This window comes from Haliotis cracherodii, unplaced genomic scaffold (assembly GCF_022045235.1).
Source record: "Haliotis cracherodii isolate W230 unplaced genomic scaffold, xgHalCrac1.p SCAF_8, whole genome shotgun sequence".
Classification (NCBI taxonomy): Eukaryota; Metazoa; Mollusca; class Gastropoda; order Lepetellida; family Haliotidae; genus Haliotis; species Haliotis cracherodii.
The window spans coordinates 10,633,297-10,657,403 of NW_027266341.1; the positions used below are offsets into that span (position 1 = coordinate 10,633,297).

The 24,107-nt window shown below is 42.9% G+C and overlaps 1 protein-coding gene across 1 annotated transcript; it reads right to left on the reverse strand.

The window, feature by feature from the left end:
* Positions 1–6,509: 6,509 nt before the first annotated feature.
* Positions 6,510–21,472, reverse strand: LOC139449539 (uncharacterized). The gene is made up of 11 exons (XM_071230977.1): positions 21,406–21,472; positions 19,856–20,015; positions 18,807–18,907; positions 17,732–17,857; positions 16,799–16,975; positions 15,750–15,865; positions 14,456–14,573; positions 13,337–13,348; positions 10,754–11,487; positions 8,475–8,615; positions 6,510–7,595 (listed from the first exon to the last, which is right to left on the reverse strand). The coding sequence occupies exons 1-11, from the start codon at positions 21,470–21,472 to the stop codon at positions 6,510–6,512; spliced, it is 2,838 nt and encodes a 945-aa protein (XP_071087078.1).
* Between the last annotated feature and the right edge of the window lie 2,635 nt (positions 21,473–24,107).

Here is a 24,107-nt window from a genome sequence, read left to right on the forward strand (position 1 = left end):
ATCTGGTGGGTATACGACATTTCATTCTGAGACGCTGTCGGGCCAGGGCTACCAAAGACAACCAGCAGAAGGCTCCTAACCTATGGAATATGCACATACAGTAAACTACGGTTATAACGAACGAAGGGGACTGCTAATTTTAGTTCGTTATAACCGTAATTCGTTATAAGCATATATACAGCATAACTACTGCAAATAGCCGGGACTAAAAAGTAAGTTCGTTATATCCGTCAGTTCGTTATACACGTGTTCGTTATAACCGTAGTTTACTGTACTTTGAATAGCAATAGCCACATTAATTACAAACAAAGACACAATCCCCATAAAGTTTGCATCGTAATGATAAGAACCCGTCATATGTTCAATGGAACCTGACACAGTAAATGATGATGGGGTGTAGCAATTCGTTGCGTGAAAGTAGCACTCGGAATGTGTTTTCTAATCATGCAACCTCGAAAAGGTTAACACGAGGTATTCCGAGCGACAGTTACGGGCTGTACGACTGATTCCGTCAAAAGTATCGTCAATCGCTCGCTTCAATGCGATAAATATCTGAACGGAAGAGACTTTCGATAGCCCGTTGGAAATAGGCCTACTGCCATACTATCTCAGCCATCTATTAGACATTCCAGAATGTTCTTTTGTTCAGTTTTCAATATCTGAATCCACAACTTTGTCAAAATATTTGTTCGATGATTCCTTGTTCGCATGATCTTCGTGAAACAAGAGTGTCCACTAGCCTATATCAAAGCCCAGTTTCCGCCCTTGCCATTTTAAGCCTACTCAACATGGCTCGATCGTGGCGCCACCCGTGCAGAACACGTGCTCTGCCCGACTATGCTTATCGTAAGAGGCGAGGCTAGGCATGCATGTCATCGTATCCCAATTGCGTGGATCGATGCTTATGATGTCAATCACTGGATTGTCTGCTGTGTGCGGCGTTAAACAACAAACAAACAAATCTTATTTCGAATGGCTTCAGAATGATGACTGTAATATCAGCATGCATCCCAAACAGACAAACAAGATGACAGATTACCACAGTAAAGACAACTGACGTACTTGGCTTTTACAGTAATAGAGGAATACAGACATGGGAACTCGTTATTGGTCTGAAATATAAATATATATCCCCTATATGTAAGTAGAGAATATAGGGGGTATATATTTTTATTAACTGACCAATAACGAGTTCCTGTGAATACAGACTACTCAGTATCAAGTAACACTGCACATCGCGGTAACATAGCACCGAATCACTGCTACAAGCGTGCAGTTGTTCAAGTTAAAAAGGAAGGAAGTTTAAACTCAAATAGAAACTTGGAACTTGGGCAACTGGATTGAAAACTTTGAACCACTTCGAAAATATTTATCTCAGCTTAATTTTAGAATAATTTCAGTGCAAATTCAACAGGCAGTAGCTGTTGATTTTGTAAAAGTTTTCTGATTGGAGTATCGATATGTGCAAAGGTCCACTCATATACTGACACTTTTACCTGTCGTTTACCAAATTGAAATAATATGATAACCACTGGTTAAGGCTGAACTCGAGGTAAAAGACGATTACTCAAAATCTTGACTCTCGAGGTTTGTCTTTGATATAAGGGGCGGTCGGGTAGCCTAGTGGTTAAAGCGTTCGCTCGTCACGCAAAAGACCCGGGTTCGATTCCCAACATGGGTACATGGTGTGAAGCCCATTTCTGGTGTCCCCCGCCGTGATATTGCTGGAATATTGCTAAAAGCGGCGTAAAACCATACTCACTCACTCACTTTAATATAAATTCACTTTAGTTAAATGTCCCAGATTGAAAACTTGTCGACATCAGTACTGACGTAATAACGGACGGGCTAGGAGTTGTTCGTTAATTGTTTAACGCCGCACACAGCAATATTCCATCTGTATAACGGCGGTCTGTAAATAATCGAGTCTGGACCAGACAAGCCAGTAATTGATATCATGAGCATCGATCCACGCAATTGGAATACGATGACATGCATCAACCAAGTCCGCGAGCCTGACCACCCGATCCCGTTAGTTGCCTCTTACGACAAGCATAGTCGCCTCTTACAGTTAGCATGGGTTGCTGAAGATCTGTTCTAACCCGGATCTTCTCAGAGGTACAAGAAAGGGTTGTTGAAGATCTATTCTAACCCGGATCTTCACAGAGGTACAAGAAAGGGTTGCTGAAGATCTATTCTAACCCGGATCTTCACAGAGGTACAAGAAAGGGTTGCTGAAGATCTATTCTAACCCGGATCTTCACAGAGGTACAATAAAGGGTTGCTGACCATCTATTCTAACCCGGATCTTCACAGAGGTACAAGGCAGGGTTGCTGGCCATCTATTCTAACCCGGATCTTCACAGAGGTACAAGAAGGGGTTGCTGAAGATCTATTCTAACCCGGATCTTCACATAGGTACAAGAAGGGGTTGTTGAAGATCTATTCTAACCCGGATCTGGATAACATCCAAATGGAACGTCTAGACTTGAAACCGACTAGGCTACCCGACCGCCCTATTTGATAATGATTCATCATCACATGATATGATAGGGGCGGTCGGGTAGCCTGGTGGTTAAAGCGTTCGCTCGTCACGCCGAAGACCCGGGTTCGATTCCCGACATGGGTACATGTGTGAAGCCTATTTCTGGTGTCCCCCGCCGTGATATTGCTGGAATATTGCTTAAACGGCGTAAAACCATACTCACTCACCATGATATGATATGGTCGATCTCATTAAAATCAGATGATGGTCTGAAGTAAGGTCGTTCTGACTTGACCTGTAATGGAATATCCTAAGACAATTGTGTAGCGGCAGCGAGCACTAAAATCTGATTTTAATGAGATTGATGATATGGTCACAATCGTAAAATGGACTGATTTTAGAAGATCGATAAATGATGATGGGAAGGTTTTAGTGTCTTTTATTTAGCCTGCTGTATTTGTGTGTCCTGGGACCTTGGCGAGTGGATCGATTCTGAATCAATGACGGGAAGACTAACAACTCATGCACAGTTTAGATATATTGGTTGTGGCGTTCGTTCCAAAAAAAATACCATCTCTACATCCTTTTACTCCTGGACATTAGACCCGTGAAGATCCTGGTCAGAATAGGTCTTCAGCAACCCATACATGCCGTAAAAGGCGACTAACGGGATTGGGTGCCCAGGTTCGCAGACTTGGTTGAAGCATGTCATCGAACCCAATTGCGTTGATCGATGCTCATGATATCAATCACTGGATTATCTGGTCCAGACTCGATTATTTACAGACCGCCGTCATAAAGCTGGAATATTGCTGAGTGCGGCGTAAGACAACAAACCAATCTTGGACATTTGTTAGCCAAAGCGTGAACGACAAAAAGGGAACTACCGATTTGAAATGTATAGCTATCGTCAATAGCCCAAGTTGCCCGAAAGTTTGGGAAATCGAATTGTAATTTGTTGACTGCTGGATAAGTACCGTCAAACAGCTGGGGTTGAACTGACACCTTGACGTGGAGCCCGTCTGAAAGAAAGGCATCCTGTGAAGGATCTGACCGTAACGGCCTACCATAAGCGGCAAAACCCATGTTTACAGAGGTTTTTCTTCCGATTCACAGTTGGGCAGAAAACGTTGTTGATGACGTAGCGACGAGCGGTATGCCAGGGCAACACTTCTTGACCATGATTGTAATGGGGGCGGTAGTGTCATGGTGTGGGGAGGTATCACGCATGACAGCTGAACTGATCTGGTTTTTGTGAATGGCCATTTGACTGGCCACCGATATGTTGACGAAATTTGCGTCCTTTCGCTGTTCCATTTGCCAGAGTTATCGGTAGAAACTGGGAACTACAAGATGACAATGCCAGACCAATTCGTGCCTAGCTCGTCACCGATTATCTCCGTCGAGAAGGCATACGGACATTGGACTGGCCCGCGAAGTCCCCTGACATGTCCCCAATAGGGCATCAGTGGGATGTCATGAAAGGAGAGTGTCCATCTCATTAAAATCAGATCTTAGTTCTCGCTATCGCTAACCAAATACCTGATGACATCCCATTACGGGTCACGTCAGAACGACCTTTCATGCGACCAATCAAAGCGTCGCATACCAGCAAGAATTTAGATCTGATTTTAATGAGACTTGGAGAGTGTACGCCGGAGATCCAGCACCAGCCAACGTGCCCATTCTTGGGGTAGTTCTTCAGGCGGGATGGCGGGCAATACCAAGGGCAACCATTCTCAAGTTAGTCATCAGTATGGCATCAAGGTGACAGATACTAACAGAAGAAACACGTTACCTTTCTTAAATCCAGCTGTTTGCTTTTCACAAAAGACAACTTTGAATTTAAATCCCGATCAATTTTATTGCAAACATCACTTGTGAAAAGACTCATACAAACATTAAATGCTTGGTCTTGGAAACCTAGGTCGACGTGCACATTTTTACATAGGCCTGGGTTCCGAGTGCTGGCAGTGCTCACAATACAAAACAAACGGCCGCATCCTGACTTAATTAACGTGTGTGATGGACAATACTGGACAACGCTTTCAACATCCATTCTATTCGATACATTAAGAAAACTATTAAAACATACAATAAATAAATAATAAATAAGGTATTCAAAATTATTACAAAAATATAATATACCGAAAATTAAATCTGACATGATTTTATTAATCAAGTTTAATAAATAGTACACAAGCAAACCTTTTCACAGACTTTTACATTTATTTACAAATAACTTACGAAAGTGGGGTTGAAGGTGTCCTACCTTCCTTGCAACGTTACATTCGTTACACAATGGCTGGGGTTGTCAAGGACAGATTTGGGGCATCAGACACGGCTAATGACTAATCCTTGACTTGTATAGTGCTCCATGAGTGACCGTCAGACACAAATCCTAATCTTCACACAACACGAATCCCCAGAAGATTAGTTGCTGTTATGTAGTTTCATGTATAATACAGGCATTAGCCCGTACTCCAGAGACGAGTGAAAATTGGAATTTTTATTACACTAGTAATGTTGATTTCGAAAGTCGCGAGACAAGTGAAAATCTGGAAGGACTACTTTTCTCTGTGAATGAGTGTTTGGTTTTACGCCGCTTCTAGCGCTATCTCACCAATATCACGCGATGTACACTATACATGGGCTTCACACACTGTACCCATTTGGGGATCGAACCCGTAACTTCGGCATGACGAGCTTGAACGCTTTAACCAGTAGCCCCGTCCCTCCCTACTTTTCTCAGTAAACCATGATCAACTGTTGATTCCGGAAGTAGAATCAACGAGTCCCGAAGGCTTCCGGAAATGGAGTGATATCTCAGACCATGTTTTGGTTGATGTATAATTTCTCTATAATTTTGCATAATGACCTATAGTTTCATGAGTTTTACACGTTCAGAATTGCCACTGAATTCCTGGCCGAGAGTCAGCAACAACAACAGTGTGACGTCATCATAATGGTGTAAGGTATGTTACTGAAACAGTGAGTCCACGACAGCTCAACCGTGTGCGACATACGCTTGCAGCCGCAAAGCGCACGTAAAATCTCCAAATAAAGTAAAGTAAAGCTCAACAGAAAACATCAACTAGCTTTTGCCACTAACATAGTCTTCTCGAAATAGTGTTAATCTCTACGTTACCAAAACGGCAACACTGTAAATATTGCCAATACAACAATTAACATCAACCATCTCGGACTTCCAGCTATCGCAACATAAACAACACAACCAGTTTATTTATGCTAAACCGGATACGATAAAATACCATTCGTCACCACTCGCCCCTTTCCGTAACCTGCAAGAAGACTATTCGGCTTGTCCCGGAATAACACGAGTTGGTCACGAATGGATAAAATACATATAACCAACGACATGCTATAATATTCGAGGTAGCGTAGCATGCATTCAACGAAAGGTTACGAAAGTCTGACATCAGATGACTTCTGCCTCACATGTGACCTCAGTTGGCCTTTGCCTCACGTGTGACCTTTGATGACCTCTGTCTCACGTTTGACCTGGTGGCCTCTTCCTTACGTGTGACCTCAGGTGGCCTCTGCCTCACGTGTGACCTCAATGGCCTCTGCTTCACATGTGTACCTTGTCTGACCACACCTGACCCAGCTTCCAGAGGGTTGACACCTTGCCCCACACCTCTACTTGGTCGTCTGGGACTGCTTCTTGAAGCCAGGAGCGCTTGCGGGGTGACGTGAACGGATAGTCGGGATTCTCTTCTAGTGTAGCGCCCGGGAGAACCTACAAGGAAATTGGCAAACGTTACTAGGGATATTCCAATTAAAAACTTCAATTCTTTTTCAAATTTACAATTGGTCTGGTTTGAATTTTGAAATAATTTCCTTGTAGACTCCGTGGGCGGATATACAAACACGGTGGTACTTATATATGGGAATGACTGTACCGTTACAAACTGCACTTCAACACAGCAAACCAGATAGAAATTGTAAATTAGACCAAAAGGTTATGACAATGGTTCCCTGCACAAATAATATAATTCAATCGTTAGTTAAAGTCTCTGATTCGGGACACATCCGCAGTACCGAACTCGATTTTGACCGGGTTCCTTCTTAGTTGCGATGACACAGTTGACACGCGTCTGGGAGAACGGGGGCTCCTCAGACTCCAGTCTTCGACCACTGTGTTGTCTGCTATAGCCTCCTCTCGTCTGCGCATGAAGCCGCTGGGCCGGAACTGCCGGGTTAGAAGGATGATGGGTTTGGAGAAAAACACCCAGAACCTCAATGTGTTGTCCACGGCGGAGGTGGTTGCTCTGCTTAATGCAGTCTTTGCCCTTGGCCTGGATTTAGGTCTCACATCCCTACCCCGTTTTGTGCCGTCCTTTTCCACAGGTTGGCCATTTTGGTCGACATTAATCTGCTCCATATCTATAGCGAGCGACCTCGCTGCTAACACCTTCTCGTCAGAATTGCCATCCTGTGGTAGTTCCTCAACATCTAGCATAATGGAACGGGGAGTGTAAGCAGGCGCCGAAGATGGTCTTATTTCGCTTTGAGACCTCACCAAACCTTTACCTCTCTTCTTCCTACCCCTAGACCTTGATCTGCTCCTCGCACGAACGTTGTGGTCAGGAGAAACGCAGGTCCTTGACGAAACAGGCCTAAAAGACCCGTCTCGATTGACTTCCCCACCATACATGTCTTCCCTGAAGGAAGCCGACCTTTTCCTTGCAGACTGAGCCCTGTACCTTGGTGACCTCGTGCCGCCCACACGATCCTCCAATAAAGATCGAGGTCTCTCTGTGGAGGACATAGGCCTGTCTCTCAACATGCTTCTGCCTCTATCAGGGCCCACTTCCATCCCAATGGGAGCAGCGTGGGCAATGCTATGTATGTCTGGGGGGGACCCCCTAAGGTACAAGGATGAAGGGTTGTAAGAAGGCTCAGGAGACATTCCTCTCATGTCATCCTTACTTACATTCTTTTCACCTTCATCATCCATATCGACGACCTTCATGTCAGATTTGTTGCTCCTGGTCCTCTTGAAGTCCTCCTTGGCCAGACTGGGGATGTCCACTCTGGTTATTTTGATCGGCGTGGATGGCGGGACGTAGTCGTCGTCGTCAACAGACTGAGGGAAAGATTGTGAATGTGTGAGTTTCATTGTATCAGTAGTGCAATCATAATGTGGGAGCAAGCCCCAAGTAAACATTTATCCACATGGTCAACCCCACAAGGACGGGAACGGCGTTTTTAAGGATCATAATCAGACCGAATATGTGACTCGAACCCATAATCATAGGATCCTGGTATGCCAAAGGGACGCAACACTGCACGGCGAATTGGGGCGCCTTAGAAGATTGTGCCCCCTGGTGGACAGAGTGACAGGGGCGAAAACTTTCTTTAACTCGATATGGTGAAGGCGTTGAACTGCGTTGCCATTTCGAACAACGGTAAATTGGGCGTTTTTTATGTTATCCGCAAGACTTTGACTTACAGAGCTCACAATGCAGCAAATATTTCATTTCATTACTGATTTTCAAATATAGAATACATTATTTCTATTGTACTGTGTACGTGTCTGACATGATCGAGGGACAGAGTTACAGTAAAGTTGATAACGACCCAGGTAGCTTTGCCATGTGTCCCACGCCAATAAAGGTCCAATATAGACGCACGGGTTTTAAAACTTAATTCCATTTAAAACAATCGCAACGTTAAATGTCTCTGTATTCTCAAAAAATGTACTTTTAACAAAATCGCATTTTATACAAAGTATATTTTTCTCTAATTTGCCTGCCAGTGGCACTTAGTTTGAAAGCCTAGGTAAAAATCCAACATTCCACATCCCATTATAGATATACGTATATCTTGTAAAGAGATCATTTACTGCCTTTAATTGCGTGGTTAATTCTTTCACAAGACCATAACGCAAATGTCTCAAGTCAAGTTTCAGTAGATTCAATTAACTTCAATTCTAAATACAATTCAATATGAATTCAATGCTCACGGAATCTTTAGCGTCCCTGTAGCTCCTGGTTCGAACCTTCTTCTCTGGTTTCTCTGGGACAGGTTTCTTTCCTCCGCGCTGCATCTTGACCGGCCTGAGTTTGACCACCCCCCGGGTCTGAGGCTGACCAGGCAGCTCTTCCTGCAGACAGATGCTCCTTGTTTATATCATACTTAACACACACATACATATAAGCGTCGCGAACTGTCTTACTCACTTAACCCCACACGGCTAGCGTTTTCTGTGCCAGGTTGAATCATGCCTGGTCCCATCACGATATATTGCGTGGTGACACTCACATGGATTGAACACTCTGTTATCTAATCTCTTTGATCTGATCAGTAGGCAGTGGTATCTCAATAGTCCCATACGACAACCGCTTACAATTGAAGAGCTTAGAGCCTTAAGGGCCAATGTCATGTAGAGTCTTGTTTTGAGAAAAGTGATGAAAACACATAATATTATGCATGTTGATGAACATTTTTTTACCGATAAATTCCTAGACATTAACGCATTCTGACAGCAGAGATATAACTGTTGTTATAAAAAAAACATTCAAAAAAGGAATAAACTTACGTTTTTAATTTATGTAAGGGTGGAAAGGGCCAATGTCTGTATTTTGGCCCTTTTTGACCCTCAGGCATTTGCATGGGATTAAACATGTGAGATTGATAAACTACTACTAAAAGTACAAACAAATACAATTGAAGTACTTTTAAATGATTAAGCTAATTCTAACTTTGTTGAAATAGTTGAAACATAATTAAAAGGTGTCCAAACTTTCAAAATCTCTCTCAGACGACCAGTCTCAACCACACACGGAAATGAGAGCTAAAACGTCCAAAATCTAGCAAAGTGACTTTGGCCCTTTTGGAACTTGACCTTGGCCCTTTTTATAGAATTTTAAGTAGCTATATTTCAAAAACGCATCCATGAAAACATACAATATTATTTCTACAGGTAGACAAGAACTCATAGATGTTATTTAGATGCAATAATATGCAAAAAGGCCCAAAGTGCATTTTGGTCCCTTTTAGCTCCAAGCTCTTCAGTTCTGTACACGTAACTTACAGCTAACTTACACTCAATCTCATTAAAATCAGATTGATTACTGTCAGAGTAAAATGTCTTATTATGATGAGAACGTTTTAGATCGGAGTAAGATATTGAAACGATGGATTTTTCGAACCTCAAGAGAAAATTTATGTCGGATTACTTGTCCCAACATGAATTTTGGACCACATCAGACACACGCTTTCCTGTTTTTATCTACATGTCATAAGAGTGAGTTGTGTTTAACGCCGCTTTTCCAGTCATATCACGGCGTGTCTGCTTAATGTGGGAGGAAAGCTCTAAGTGATGCAGGTCTTAGACGTTTACCATGTCATAAGAAAATAGACTTGGGTCAAGTACTCGCTCATGTTCAACTACTGGGAAAATGCTTCCGCTAAAATCAGCATCCCCGACACATAGTAACCGTACCTTTACATTTAGCGAGGTTATATGTTAAAACATCATTTGTTTGTTTGTTTGTTGTTCAGCGCAACACTCAAAAAAATTCCAGCTATATGAACGCGGGCTGTAAATAATCGAGTCTGGGCCAGACAATCCAGTTATTAATATCATGAGCATCGATCCTCGCAATTGGGTTACGATGACATGCATCAACCAAGTCAGCGAGCCTGACCACCCGATTCCGTTAGTCGCCTATTACGACAAGCATAGTCGCCTTTTACGGCAAGCATGGGTTGCTGAAGACCTATTCTAATCGTCATCTTCACGGGTATATTAAACCATTAAAAACATGCTGTTGAAATAAACAGTTCATTCGTATGGATCCTAAAGGTTGCTTAGCATACCTCGTCATATATCAATGATGACGTGACCAAGACCTGGAAATACCATAGCCTAGCCCAGGGGTTAGTGTATTTGCTCATGAAGACCTTCCGCTATCAGCAATGGAGGAGACTTACTTTCACGTACTCTCATTCAGTCAAACCAAAAGACTTTAAAATATGGTACTTGTTGTTACCCTGCCTGGCGCTCGGCATTAAGGGACTAAAACAAGGACTTGTCGGCTTGGTGTCAGATTACTGTGTCTGAGTGGGGTATTCATGTTAAACTGCGGCATGGTATCTCAGTGAGCTAGCAAAACAATTCGGCATCAGCCGGGACTAGCATACACACACACGCGCGCGCGCGCGTCGCTACATATGTGCAATAATCTTGGACTCGACGTTAAACCCAATTTCATCTCACCTCACTTCAACCAGTCTTACCCCACTCTCTGTACTGGTTTCCTCTACGCCGACAATGCCCTTCTGGCCGAATTTCCTCCGTACACTGGTCTGACTGCCCCTACGGCCACTCACTCCCCTGGGGGTGATGTCCTCTTTGATGGGGGGTAACGGCTTCCCTTCGACTGGGGGAAGCTTCGTTCGTTTCCCAACCTTCGGCCGTGGCTTGGTTCCATTGCTCAAAGAAACGGCTCCTTTCGGAACAACGCCTCTCTGTGGAGCAAATGTCTTGACTGGCGTAGGATCCAACACGGTTACCTCGTCCTCTAGACCTGGATGGACGCCCACCACGTTGTACCCTGTCGGGGTAGAAATATGCTCCTCGACGCTGAGATCAGACTGTTTACTATCCCGCTCGCTCTCGTCGGCAGAACCCATGGTCACGTGGATTGATCCGCTGGTTGTCGGGCGGAGAGTTTCCCCGGACGGGCTCTGGGGTTTGTCCGGGATGGTCGGGAGAACATCCGGGGGTACTGCTCCGTCCGGCTTGTCCAATTCCTTCCCCCCTTCCTGCGTTCCCCCCTCAACATCTTTATCCCCCCTTATTTTTGCATTCTCTTTGTTCTTTTTCCACAAGCACCAGATAACGACGACAGCAACCAAAATGATAAACAGCAGACCGAAAGTGACCCCCAGTCCGGTGGCCAGAGCAGACGACACAGGCGCCGTCGTAGTCGTAGTAGTAGCAGCGGTAGTAGTTGGCGCCGCAGTGGTAGCTGTGGGCCATAAATACAAATCTAAATACAAGACTATGTTTGTTTGTTTGTTGTTTAACCCTTCACTCAGCAATATTCCAGTTATATGGCGGCGGTCTGTATATAATCGAGTCTGGACGAGACAATCCAGTGATTGACACCATGACCATCGATCCACCCAATTGGGATACGATGTCATGCATCTACCAAGTCAGCGAGCCTGACCACCCGATCCCGTTAGCTGCCTCTTATACTTACGACAAGCATAGTCGCCTTTTACAGCAAGCATTGGTTGCTGAAGACCTATTCTCGCCCGTATCTTCACGGGTCACGAGATTCTGAATATTTACCCAAGGCCTCACGATAACTCGTAATTATAACAACATGCTATTACCAGCTGAAGTGTCTACGTGTGAACCAAGTCATTGCCAATTTAGTTGGAGACCAACGGCTTTCGAAGCCACTATATACTACGGATTTAATACTCGTGTTATATAATTTTTTCAAGCGTAAAAAACATAAATGTTATTTCGATTACCCGTCACTTTTTTTGTTTGTTTGTCGCTTAACGCCGCACTTAGCAATATTCCATCTATACTACAGAAAATATCTTAAGGACCATCCGATTCTTTCATATTAATATAGTTAATATTAGTTAATATCTGGCATGCAAGTCCTTATAGGTTTTTTAGTAGTATGTGTGACGGCGGCCTGTAAATAATCTGGACGAGAACCTTTTTAATCCTGTGATTGATATTGTGAACAATGATCCCAATCTCATGAAAATCAGATGTTAGTTCTCGCTACCGCTAAACAAAGATCTGAGGGCATTCCATTACGGGTCAAGTCAGACCGACCTTGCGCGAACTTTGACCGACCAATGGAATGACCAATCAGAAGGCAGCTTTCTCGTGCTTTACGGCACTTTCTTCAAATTGGCGACTACTCTTCGAAACATATTTTGATATTCCCGATTACAAATTTGAAACATGAACAAAAATTCGAGAATGGCTAATAGATGGTCTATTATCGTTCGGAATATCCCATGTTAAAATTTTCGAGGTTGCATGATTAGAAATCACATTCCGATTGTCATTTTCATAATCTGGTAAGCGACGCTCTGATTGGTCGGATGATAGGTCGTTCTGACATGACCCCTAATGGGACATCTTTAGATCTTTGTTCAGCGGTAGCGAGAACTAAGGTCTGATGTTAATGAGATTGCAATGATCCCCACTATTGACCAAGTCACCAAGCCTGAGCACCCGATCCATTTGGCCTTGTGATTGGCAAAACTTGCACGTCCCATGCCCTTAGATACGATGACCCGCAATCAACAAAGTCACCATGCTTGACACACACACCACCACCACACCACCACCACCACCAACCCCATTCCAATTTAGGCACCTCGTATGACAAGCAGTAGAGCGCTTGCGACCTATTCAAACCAAACCAGTCAACTTATTTTGAATGCATTCTACGCCGCTTTAACAATATTCGGGCAATATCACGGCTGAGGACACAAGATATTGGCTTCAACCATTGTACCCATGTGGGGAATCGAACCCGGGGCTTCGGCGTGACGAGCGAACGCTTTAACTACTGGGCTACCCCACCGTCCCAAATTAATATAAAAGCCCTTTGTAGCTTGTAATACCCGGCGATTGTTCATACGTATCGATTATCATACCCACAATACATCATATCATACATATGTATCTGCATGTATAAATCTTACGTGATGTATGTTGTTAATACAGAGGACACATTAACACGATGTAGCGAATGTTTTCTGAGAGGTTTCTGAATAATTAATTCACACAGAAAATAGGTTGGAATATGTCACGTGATCGTACTGAATACTTACGGTTGCAAGAAGCTGAAAAAAGATAATAAGATATATCAATATTAGTGTTGAACATTCACATATCAGTTGTTTATATCTAATCGCACAGTAAGCATATCAAATATTGGATTATTTTGTCATATTGAAATGGTTCAAATTGGACAGCTGATTAAATGCACATTTAAAGAGAACACGTTGTTCTGGCATCGTTTTGCTGAGGTGTAGTCACTGGCGACTCCAGGGGGTGGGCGCATGTGCGTCCTCGATGATCCAGTGATTATCTCCTTTCTTTTATATAAAATACCCTGGATCCAATAGCCACAATAGATTCGTTTCGATAATATTTCATCTTCCCGAGGCATGGGAGTTAACTGACTGTAAAAGTCCAGTTTCCACCCTTGCCGGACTAGTCTGGAAATTTGGGGCTCGATCGTAGCGCCACCCGTGGCTAATACGATTTATGTCCCTTCTAAGTCCCTCCAGTTGACCAATCAGATTCAACCTCTGATACCACTTATATTTGCTTCAAACAAAATGGCGGCGGCCAATTAAGACAATCTGATTGATAATCAAGATCTTTTTTGAAAAAAACCGGGTCTTACTTTGCGAAGCGCATCTTATTACGTGAGCATCTTGATTAAAAACATGTAAAGATTTAGAAAGTTTCTGTTGACTGCATGTTGACAGTACACATGCTTTGCAAATCCTGAAATCGACCGAAATCTGCACGGGAGTTTATGAAACGGATGTCTTGTTTATTACGCGATTTTCATTTGACAATGCATGAATTCGTCAGTCAAGCCACAATGTAACATCAATAATACCAACCTACTTCGGCAAGGGTGGAAACTGGACTTATATAGTCTTACCTCGGGAGGATTGAACTATCACAATCAGTCTGAGCAGAGATTTCTCTCTCGAAATCGGCCCATGGTATTTATCATAATAGAATGGATATATAAACACACTTTATCATCAACGATAGCACAAGAGGTGCGCACCTGCATCGGACAAGCACACAATGTGTCAAACTTTATCATCCAAATACACGTAACACAAACCTCATATTTAAGCCACTTGCATAAAAGTAGTGACTATTTTATACCTTTCCTTCTTGCATTCGTCTAAATGTATGCTTACTTGAATTCTGGAGAACGAGATTGGCGCCAGGGGAGACAACTGATGTAGAGGTCTGGTTGGACAAGCATTGTTGTGGGTACTGTGTCATGTACACTTGGCTGCCTGAAGAACTCAGCACCTGAAACATGAACCACCACGCAGCTGTAGGTTTCCTGCATACACGATGTTAGACATGCAATGAACATTCATAGGATTCGTGACAGCTCCTTGCTTTGTATGCTGCTAACATATAACCTCTCGGCGTATGGGGCGATGTGGTAGCCGAGCGGTTATAGCGTTTGCTCGTCTCGCCGAAGGCCCGGTTTGGCGCAACGAGTGAAGCCCATTTCTGATGTCGCGCGCCAAGGTATTCTGGAAGATTGCTAAAAGCGGCGTAAAACCACATTCACAAACTCACTCTTTTATCCATATATCTGATCAAGTCTACATGCTGGCAAACTGTTTAATGCTGACGTTACAAGAATATTGCAAAACCGACGTAAGAACGCGTACCAAGTACCAAACAGCCTCATCAAGATGGCGACTGCACGGACAGCAACATTTTCGGAATAGCTACATGAATTCAAGCCACTATCAAAATCAGGACAAACAACATTACATTATATTTTTAGCCGAGTTCACTTTTATTTCTCACAATAGGGATTTTTCAGGCCAACATGTGGGACGAAAAACAAATGGTCATTGAATGGTGGCCAGGATTCACTTTAACGAGCGAGTGTTTGCTTTAAGGCCGCTTCGAACAGTATTTCAGTTATATCACGGCGTATGAATGAATTGTGTGAGTGAGTTGGGGTTAACGCCGCTTTTAACAATATTCCAGTTACATCACGGCGTGTCAGCTTAATGTGGGAGGAAAGCCCGAAGTGATGCAGGTCTCAGACGTTTACAACTTCGGTGAAACCCACGAGCACGGGTATGGTGCTGACAAACCTAGAAACATAATCTGGGCGAACCGGGATTCGAACCCACAATCATAGGTTTCTGGCGTGCCCAAGGGATGCAACTCTGCACAGCGAATCGCGTCGCTTTAGACGGCTGGGCCACCCGTGCCCCCGCGTATGAATGAATTGTGTGAGGAGAGCCCAAACGTGATGTAAGTCTAAATGAAGATGACGTCATTATACATATTTCACAGCATTGCCGTACATAATTACACAAGAAAACCTGTTACGATCCGGTTCTGTTTTGAAACTGGTCAAACTGCATGGTACAAATCATTTTAGATACAGGTAGGTTTTTACGGCCGTTATCATCAACTACTCGTGTTGTTATCGTGATGTATACTCCATCCTACCATGCATGTAAATCTGTACGTCGATGCCTCATCCGTTGTTATGTCGTTGTTGTAGAGGGTGAGGTAGGTGTTGGCCCCGCTGGTGGTGTTGTATATGCAATAAAGACTGCCTCCCGCTGTAACCAGACAACACTGCTGTTATAACGGATTGGTTGGTTATTTTGTTGCTTTACGCCGCACTCAGCAATATTCCAGCTATAAGACGGCGGTCTGTAAATAATCGAGTCTGGACCAGACAATCCAGTGATTAATACTTTGAGCATCGATCCACGCAATGGTCCGAAAAGGACAATGTCTACAATTATACTTTGTGCAGAGCGACAACGGTTGGGTTCAAAAACAATTTTACCAGAAGATAATAAATATTTCGTCCACAAGTTTAACCGCGAAAGATAAATTGTTCCTAAAAATTTAATGTCTTGTGAAGAAAATTGAAATTTTTCGGATCCTCCTTTCATAAAAATATGTTTCCAACAAATATCCCAGGAAACCAATGGAAGAATATATCGTGGATCCAAAAGTCACTGGCTTGCGATTAAAATACACGTTAGCAAAAATATATCTTCTCGAGGCAAGCATGTCCACTAGCCTACATCAAAGCCTAGTTTCTACCTTTGCCACATTTAGGACCCTTTTCCTGGCTTGACCGTGGCGCCACCTGGCGTAGATCACGAGTTGTGCCCCTTGTCAACAAAGACAGGCAGCGGTAAATCACTTTCGTAAGACTGTGTACCAGTCGTGGATGTTGATTTTGTGAAACGTTCATTGATTGGACAATCAATATGTGCGATAATCCAATCATATTTAGCACAGGAAAGTGGGCTTGATGTGGCAAGGGTGGACACAAGACTTTGATGAAAAGGCTTTCGGACGCTCTGGCCTCGGGAAGAAGAAACATATAAGTTTGATGTTATGTAATGCATTCAAATGAACATCAACGATTTATCGCTCATATTATATGCTTACTGTTAATCTTTACAAACTGAATGACGTTTATTAAATGTCGCTGTTATAAGTAAGATATATTTGACAAGTCACACTGCACTGACCCGAGTAAGCGACGTTCGAGTTACAGGAAGTGTAGTTGAAGTTCATCGCTGTGGTGTCAGTGCACACTTCTAGGTAGGACCCGGATGAGCACGTGTCTCCACTTCCGGCATCAAAAGAGTACATCCACTTGGCCTGAACATCTGTCGGGCAACTACTGGCAGCGCTGGCGGCTGCTCCTGCAAACAGGTTACCACGTCGTTGTGATGCATTTTGTTAAGAAACATGCACAGTGAAACGGTTGGCCACAATACCCGTACAGAATGTTTATTTGTTTGCTTTCAATACTACTCCAACGATATGACGACGGTCTGTAAATAAATGAATCTGGACCAGACAATCAAGTGATTGACAACATGAGTATCGATCTATGCATCTTGGATACGAAGACATGCAAATGACCCATCGCCCTTTAACTTTCCTTCATCCGCCTCTGCATATGACGACAAAAAGTGACCCGTGAAGATCCGGAGTAGAATAGGTCTTCAGCAATCCATGCTGGCCGTAAAAGGAGACTATGTTGGTCGTGAGAGGCAACTGATGGGATCGGACGCGCTGACTTGGTTGATGCATGTCATCGATCCCAATTGCGTGGATCGATGCTCATGTTGGCAATCACTGGATTGTCTGGTCCCTACTCGATTATTTACAGACCGCCGACATATAGCTGGAATATTGCTGGCTTTAAACAACAAACAGACATGAAGTTGATTATAGATGCAGTAACCCCTCCTCTCCCCAACACACACACGCACGCACGCACGCACGCACGCACGCACGCACGCACGCACGCACGCGCACACCTCTGTTAGCTGTACTCTGATATTACGGCCTACAAGCTATATGATATGGCCATTTATATGTCATGTAAATATGAAACAGAATAATAGGATCAGTTTTCATTGGCACGCCAGAACCTCGTTATAAATACGTACCGCTTTTGACCATGACGTCGTGTGTGCCGATGGTGTAACTGACGTCATCACAGATGAGGTCCTGTGTGATAGTTGTTCCATCTGCGAAGATCTTCACCTTATCATTGCCGGCACCTGCCTCCCCACCTGCATCACAGTAACGTTTATAGTTCATAAGCACTGGGACTTATTTTCATCACCCTATTTGCAAATTTTATTCTGAACAGTAGTGTATGGGTTGTTGAAATTAAAATAACAAAAAACATTCAAAGGTTTGTTTTACCAGAAGATTTAGGTCGTGTGATTTAAAGATAAAAGGGTTGTTTTTTTTATTTTGGTAATAGCTTCTCATCCCATACTGGCATACTTTCATTTCTAATTATCCCGTTTATCAGTTTGGTGAAACCCACGAGCATGGATATGGTACTGACACACCTAGAAACATAATCGTAGCGAGCCGGGATTCGAACCCACGATATTAGAATCTGGCGTGACCAAAGGACGCAACTCTACACAGCGAATTGCGGCGCCTTTGACGACTGGGCCCCGTATTTATAAGAAGAATGGGGATATTAATACATTGGATTATCGTAAGACTAAGATAAGTTCTGGGTGACTAGACAGCAGCTTAAGTAAAATGGTGTCGTGAAGAGCATGGACGGATAATAGGATGACGTGATAATACAGTAAACTACGGTTATAACGAACTCAGAGGGACTACTAATTTTAGCTCGTTATAACCGTAGTTCGTTATAAGCATATATACAACATAACTACAGCAAATAGTCGGGACCAAAAAAGTAAGTTCGTTATATCCGTCAGTTCGTTATAAGCGTGTTCGTTATAACCGCAGTTTACTGTATAAACAATATCAAGTTTAGTTGGTCGCGCTGGTTCGGGAAGGACTTGCTTGAGATTTGCTTAAATATTTGAACAAATTAATTTATCGAAAATGAGACAGAACTTGTTTAGGCAAGAGGACTTTGGCATCAGACATGCACGTGTCTAGGTTTTGTGTTGATTTCTCCATATTGCCTCTGAACACATTAATGTGAACACAAAGTTATCGTGTTTAGAACTAAACAATATGTCTTACTTGACCCCAGGTTGTAGTAGAAGGCGTTGGAGTTGATGGCGTTGAGGTCCATGCAGAGATAGGCGTGCCAGGTGAGGCCGACATAGGAGAAACTATTCGATCTGGAGACAAAAGAAACGATAACGCTGCAACATACACATGAGGAAGTTAGGTTTGAACTGTCGTAATCAAGATTATCGCGGCGGCCTGTAAATAAGTCTGGATCAAACAAACCAGTGACGGAAAACATGAGCAACGACCACGCCATCGGGACACGATGACATTCTTCAGTCAGCCACATATCCTAATTTTTGTCAGTTTTTTCAAAAGTTATGTACTAGGGTCCTTTTCTGACCAAGAGTCCTCAGAGGGCAATGTGCGGGTAAGACAATAAGAAAATACCGTATACTTATGAGGAACTGAAGCATTGTCTTAGGTGTGACCAGCGAACGCTTTAGCCATACATCTGTCCCATCGCGCTCAAAACATGAAGCAATCTCATTAAAATCAGATCTAAGTTCTCGCTGCCGTTAAACAAAGATCTGAGGACATCCCATTACGGGTCACGTCAGAACGACCTTTCGCGAACTTTGACCGACCAATGAAATGACTAACAAGAAGTCGACATCAGCCAATTAGAAAGCAGCTTTCTCGAGCTTTACCGCACTTTAACGAACATTTCGGAGTATCTTATATATGGTTGCGATTGTCTGACAGAGCTTCTCGTGTACTGTGCAACGCTTCCTCCGTTCAAATGTTTATCCCACGGAAGCGAGAGATAGACGCTAATTTTGACGGAATCAGTCGTATGGGCCGTAACTGTCGTTCGGAATACCCCGTGTTAACTTCTTCGAGGTTGCATGATTAGAAAATACATGCCGACTGTCACTTTCATGATCTGGTAAGCGACTCTTTGATTGGTCGGATGAAAGGTCGTTCTGACGTGACCCGTAATGGGATGTCCTCACATCTTTGTTTAGCGATAACGAGAACTGTTTAATGGAGCTGGATGAAAAATATATCGGCATGCACTGTTCATGGCAGAATCATGTCCTTCCGGTTCAGCGTACTTGCTAATGTAGAATGAACCATTATTCTGCAGACATGTGAAGGTGAAGGTCCCCTGCGAGGTCACGATCCACGGGGTGAAGGTCGTTGAGGTAAAGGTCAAAGTACTCCGGCTACTTGTGACCCAGTCGCCGGTGAGGTCAGAGGGGAAAGTGCAGCCATCTGAAGGAAAAGTGTATGACATGGTTAAACCTGTTCAACGAAATCATGTTATTTCTTGTCTGGTCGAGACTCAATTGTATACAGATCGCCCCAATATAGCTTAAAATTTGCTGGCTTCAGCGTTAAACAACACTGAACTCACTCGCTGACATAATCATGTTACACAAGCAGCATATTTCAAATGTTAAAAGGAACATCATTATGAAAATGCTCCTTGGAGCTGGAAGCGCTCGTCAATATAAGTTTGTATTATTACCATGCGTTGGTGAACTCCTTGAAGGACAGGAAGTACTTTGCATATTAGGATGATTATTTTTGACATCATATTACTTTGTTTTTTCTAATTATTACCTACGCACCAAGCTAGTCTGGACATTTGTTTTATTTCTATCTGCCAATCTGTGTATCTAGCTAGTTGGTTTCTTGGTTGGTTGTTTTACGCCGCACTCAGCAATATTCCAGCTATATGACGGCGGTTTGTCATTAATCGAGTGTGGACCAGACAATCCAGTGATTAATATCATGAGCATCGATACACGAGCATCGAGCGAGCCTGACCACCCGATCCCGTTAGTCGCCTCTTACAACAAGCATATAGTAACCTTTATCTCCTTTATTACATTTTACTCCTTAAGAGGGTGATTATGTTATTGAGTCAGGCAGGCTGTTTTCTTCATGTTACTAACTTTCATAACTACCCTCCATTTTATCCCGAGGCACATGTCGACTTTATCGAAAAGATAACTTATAAAATATCCTACAAGTTAGTATAGCTTCTTATAAACTACTCCTTGATCTATATCAAGAAGTTAACAACAATACTTGCATATCTCAGTGACGGCAGTAGATATTTACCATTAGGTAAACACATATTTAATGTATATTCTTTGGGCTTATGTTGATATACAATTCTTTCTCTGTCGTGTCGCTATGAGAAACCTCTTATTCAATTACATATGAATAGATAGTGTTTTAAAGTATACTGCTCAAAAGGAGTTACGGATCATCCGATTCTTTCGTATTACTATTACAACCGGGTGATCCTTAGCGTATTTTGAGTAGTATATTATACATAAACGATCGGTACGTGAAAATGTAGCTTTAGAATATAAGCCAGGCTCTTATTTTGTTTCATATTTGTTTCACTGAATCATTTTTTAATACGACATATCCAATGAATGTTAGCAGAGATTCTGATATTCGAAATGTACTCACCAATACGGCAAGTATGTTTCTGAAGTTATCGCTTCGTGTGGCTGACATCGTGAATTGTATTTTAAGATTGTACATCGTGAATAGCACATGTACCAATAACAGTTACATAGCTATAAAAGTTATTCCGAGATAGCGTCTAACGGTATATGATAGCACATAAAATGAAAAGTCTTACCTGATTTGTTGAGGAAAACCAGTAGCACCGAAACACAGAGAAATATTTTCATTGATATAGATGACATTTTTTCCGAGACGTCTGTATCATGACATCAAACAACGTAGTTTATATCTGCCTCTTGTATGTCATCACTTTTTACACAGAAATACTCAGTTATAGCAGCTTTTTTCCCTGTTACCACTATTGCCGTCTGCTCCGTACCTCGCCGGCAGCCATGTTGATTTTTGGGTACACCTCGCTCTGAGACTGAAACTGGTCTCTAGGATATTAATCCTAATCCGTTGATACCTTGTTGGTTACTGGATGGCATTGGGGACTCCATAGCGTTAAGTGGGCACATGAATTACGAGTATTGTTATAAGTAAAGTAGTAAGCGTCTAATCAGATTTATTATTGTTATAGAAAAGGAGTCATGAAGTTGCACCAATCTTTTGGGCTTAGCAAATGTCTCATACTCGCTTAATGCAGTTTATAATAATTTCTAAGTAACAACGGTTGGTGTCAATAAAGTAATTTCATGCAGGTGTATTATGCTAAATGACCATTCATAAATATATGTAAATATAACTATATAACTTTGTATTGTACACGATTGTCTTACGATATGTGTCAGTTATTTTATGATAAATTCTTGTTGTTTTTATCCTATATGAAGTAAGTGAATGGCATTTGATGGATTCCATGTTCGTCATCTTGTTATATGTTTGTCCCAGATGATAATGAAGGGGAATGAACATACACAGCGAGGTACACAATATGACAAGTCGTTTGCTCAAATTACCGTTTGAACAGGAAAGCACTACGCAACAGAGCATTACTTATCCTTTCATAAACACAATACATTGTGTACTTTATTAATCAACCAACTGTGTTTGAGGGAGTGGCCATCATCTTGCATCCAGGTGTGTGTGTGTGTGTGTGTGTGTGTGTTGCGGGGGGGGGGGGGGGGGGGGAGAGGCAGTCGTCTAAGGCGACGCGATTCGCTGTGCAGAGTTGCGTCCCTTGGGCACGCCAGAAACCTATGATCGTGGGTTCGAATCCCGGTTCGCTCCGATTATGTTTCTAGGTCAGCACCATACCTGTGCTCGTGGGTTTCACCGAAGTGGTAAACGTCTGAGACCTGCAACACTTCGGGCTTTCCTCCCACATTAAGCTGACACACCGTGATATAGCTGGAATAATGTTAAAAGCGGCGTAAAACCCTACTCACTCACACACTCTTGCATCCAGTGTATGTCACCTCCAGTTTATTACTTGTTGTAATAGAATGGAGATATATACTGGACAAAAATGTTAGGAATCATGAATATTTTGGGGGATATTTTTTTATTAAACTGTGTGCCAAAATATTCATGATCCCAACTTTCTTTTGTTCAGTATAATACACAGGGTAATCCAGGGTGGGGAGTGGCAAGTGGTTATTATTTTTTTACTTTGCATTAATTTGACTAAGTCACACCGACTGCACACTATTAAAGATATTTAAATCGTCTGTCTACCAGGTTAACAAGACCCACCGCGGATCCAGGGAGTTGATGGTGGTTGTTGGTGGTGGTGTGTGCATGTGTGCATGTGTGCGTGTGTGCGTGACTGCGTGCGTGGTGCATGTGTGTGTATGTCCCCCACCGCCAATCCTACTAGTTTAGTATATTATGAATGCTGGATTATGGCCAAGTTTTGTTCCTTTATTCGTCGTGTTGTTCTTATTGCTCAAGGTATGTTTCTGTCGTATGTATTAACACGTGGTGTGTAAATGAGTCTATTCATGACAAATATGATGTATATTTTCGAAGACACACTAATTCCAGCTTTTCTATAAGAAATATAGCTACATAAATAAGGCGGAGCCGTACAGTCATTTCTCACTAAAAAAAGGGGGGGGGGGGGGGGGGGGGGGCGGTCGGGTAGCCTAGTGGTTAAAGCGTTCGCTAGTCACGCCGAAGACCCATTACTGTTGTTGCTTCTCGTGATACTGCGGGAATATTGCTAAAAGCGGCGTAAAACCATACTCACTCACTCACTCTCACAACAAAAAACCTCCTGAATATATTTTACGTCCGCTTCGGTGACTATTGATTGGGGTGAGTGTGAATGACTTTACGGCACTTGTATTAATATTACAGCAGTACCACGAGAAGCGACACCAGAAATGGGTTTCTCGCATTATACCCATGTGGGGCATCGGACCTGGGTCTTCGGCATGTCGAGCGAGGTTTCCGTGGTGTCCTAAAACTAGCAACAATGATCCGTCGTCTATCCGAAACAGGAGTTGTTACATCTTCCCGAGGCAAGAGAGTTAACTGACTAAAGAAGTCCACTTTCCACCCTTGCCGAACTTGGCTGGTATTATGGAGTTACATTTTGGCTGGACTAACGAGTCTATGCATAGTCGTAACAAAATCGAAATCCGGTTTGTAAACTGTCATGCAGATTTCGGTCGATTGCAGGATTTGCAGCAAAGGATGTGCACCGCCACCTCGGCGCCACCAGATATTTTCCAAATATTTCCATATTTGTAATCAAGGTGGCCACATGATTTAATGCACTTTGCCATGTAAGACCCGTTTTGTCACACTATAGATCTTGATTATCGATCAGATTGTCTTGACTGGGCGCCACCATTTTGTTTGAAGCAAATGCAAGTGATATGAAAAGTGGAATCTGATTGGTCAATAGGAGAGGCAAAGAAGGGACACAAC

Coding starts and splice junctions, on each gene's coding strand:
- LOC139449539 (XM_071230977.1), bottom strand. CDS start 21,472: ATGTCATCTATATCAATGAAAATATTTCTCTGTGTTTCGGTGCTACTG. Junction 18,908..19,855: donor GGTTCATTCTACATTAGCAA/GTACGCTGAACC, acceptor TTTTGTCTCCAG/ATCGAATAGTTTCTCCTATG. Junction 7,596..8,474: donor ACAGGGACGCTAAAGATTCC/GTGAGCATTGAA, acceptor TCTTTCCCTCAG/TCTGTTGACGACGACGACTA.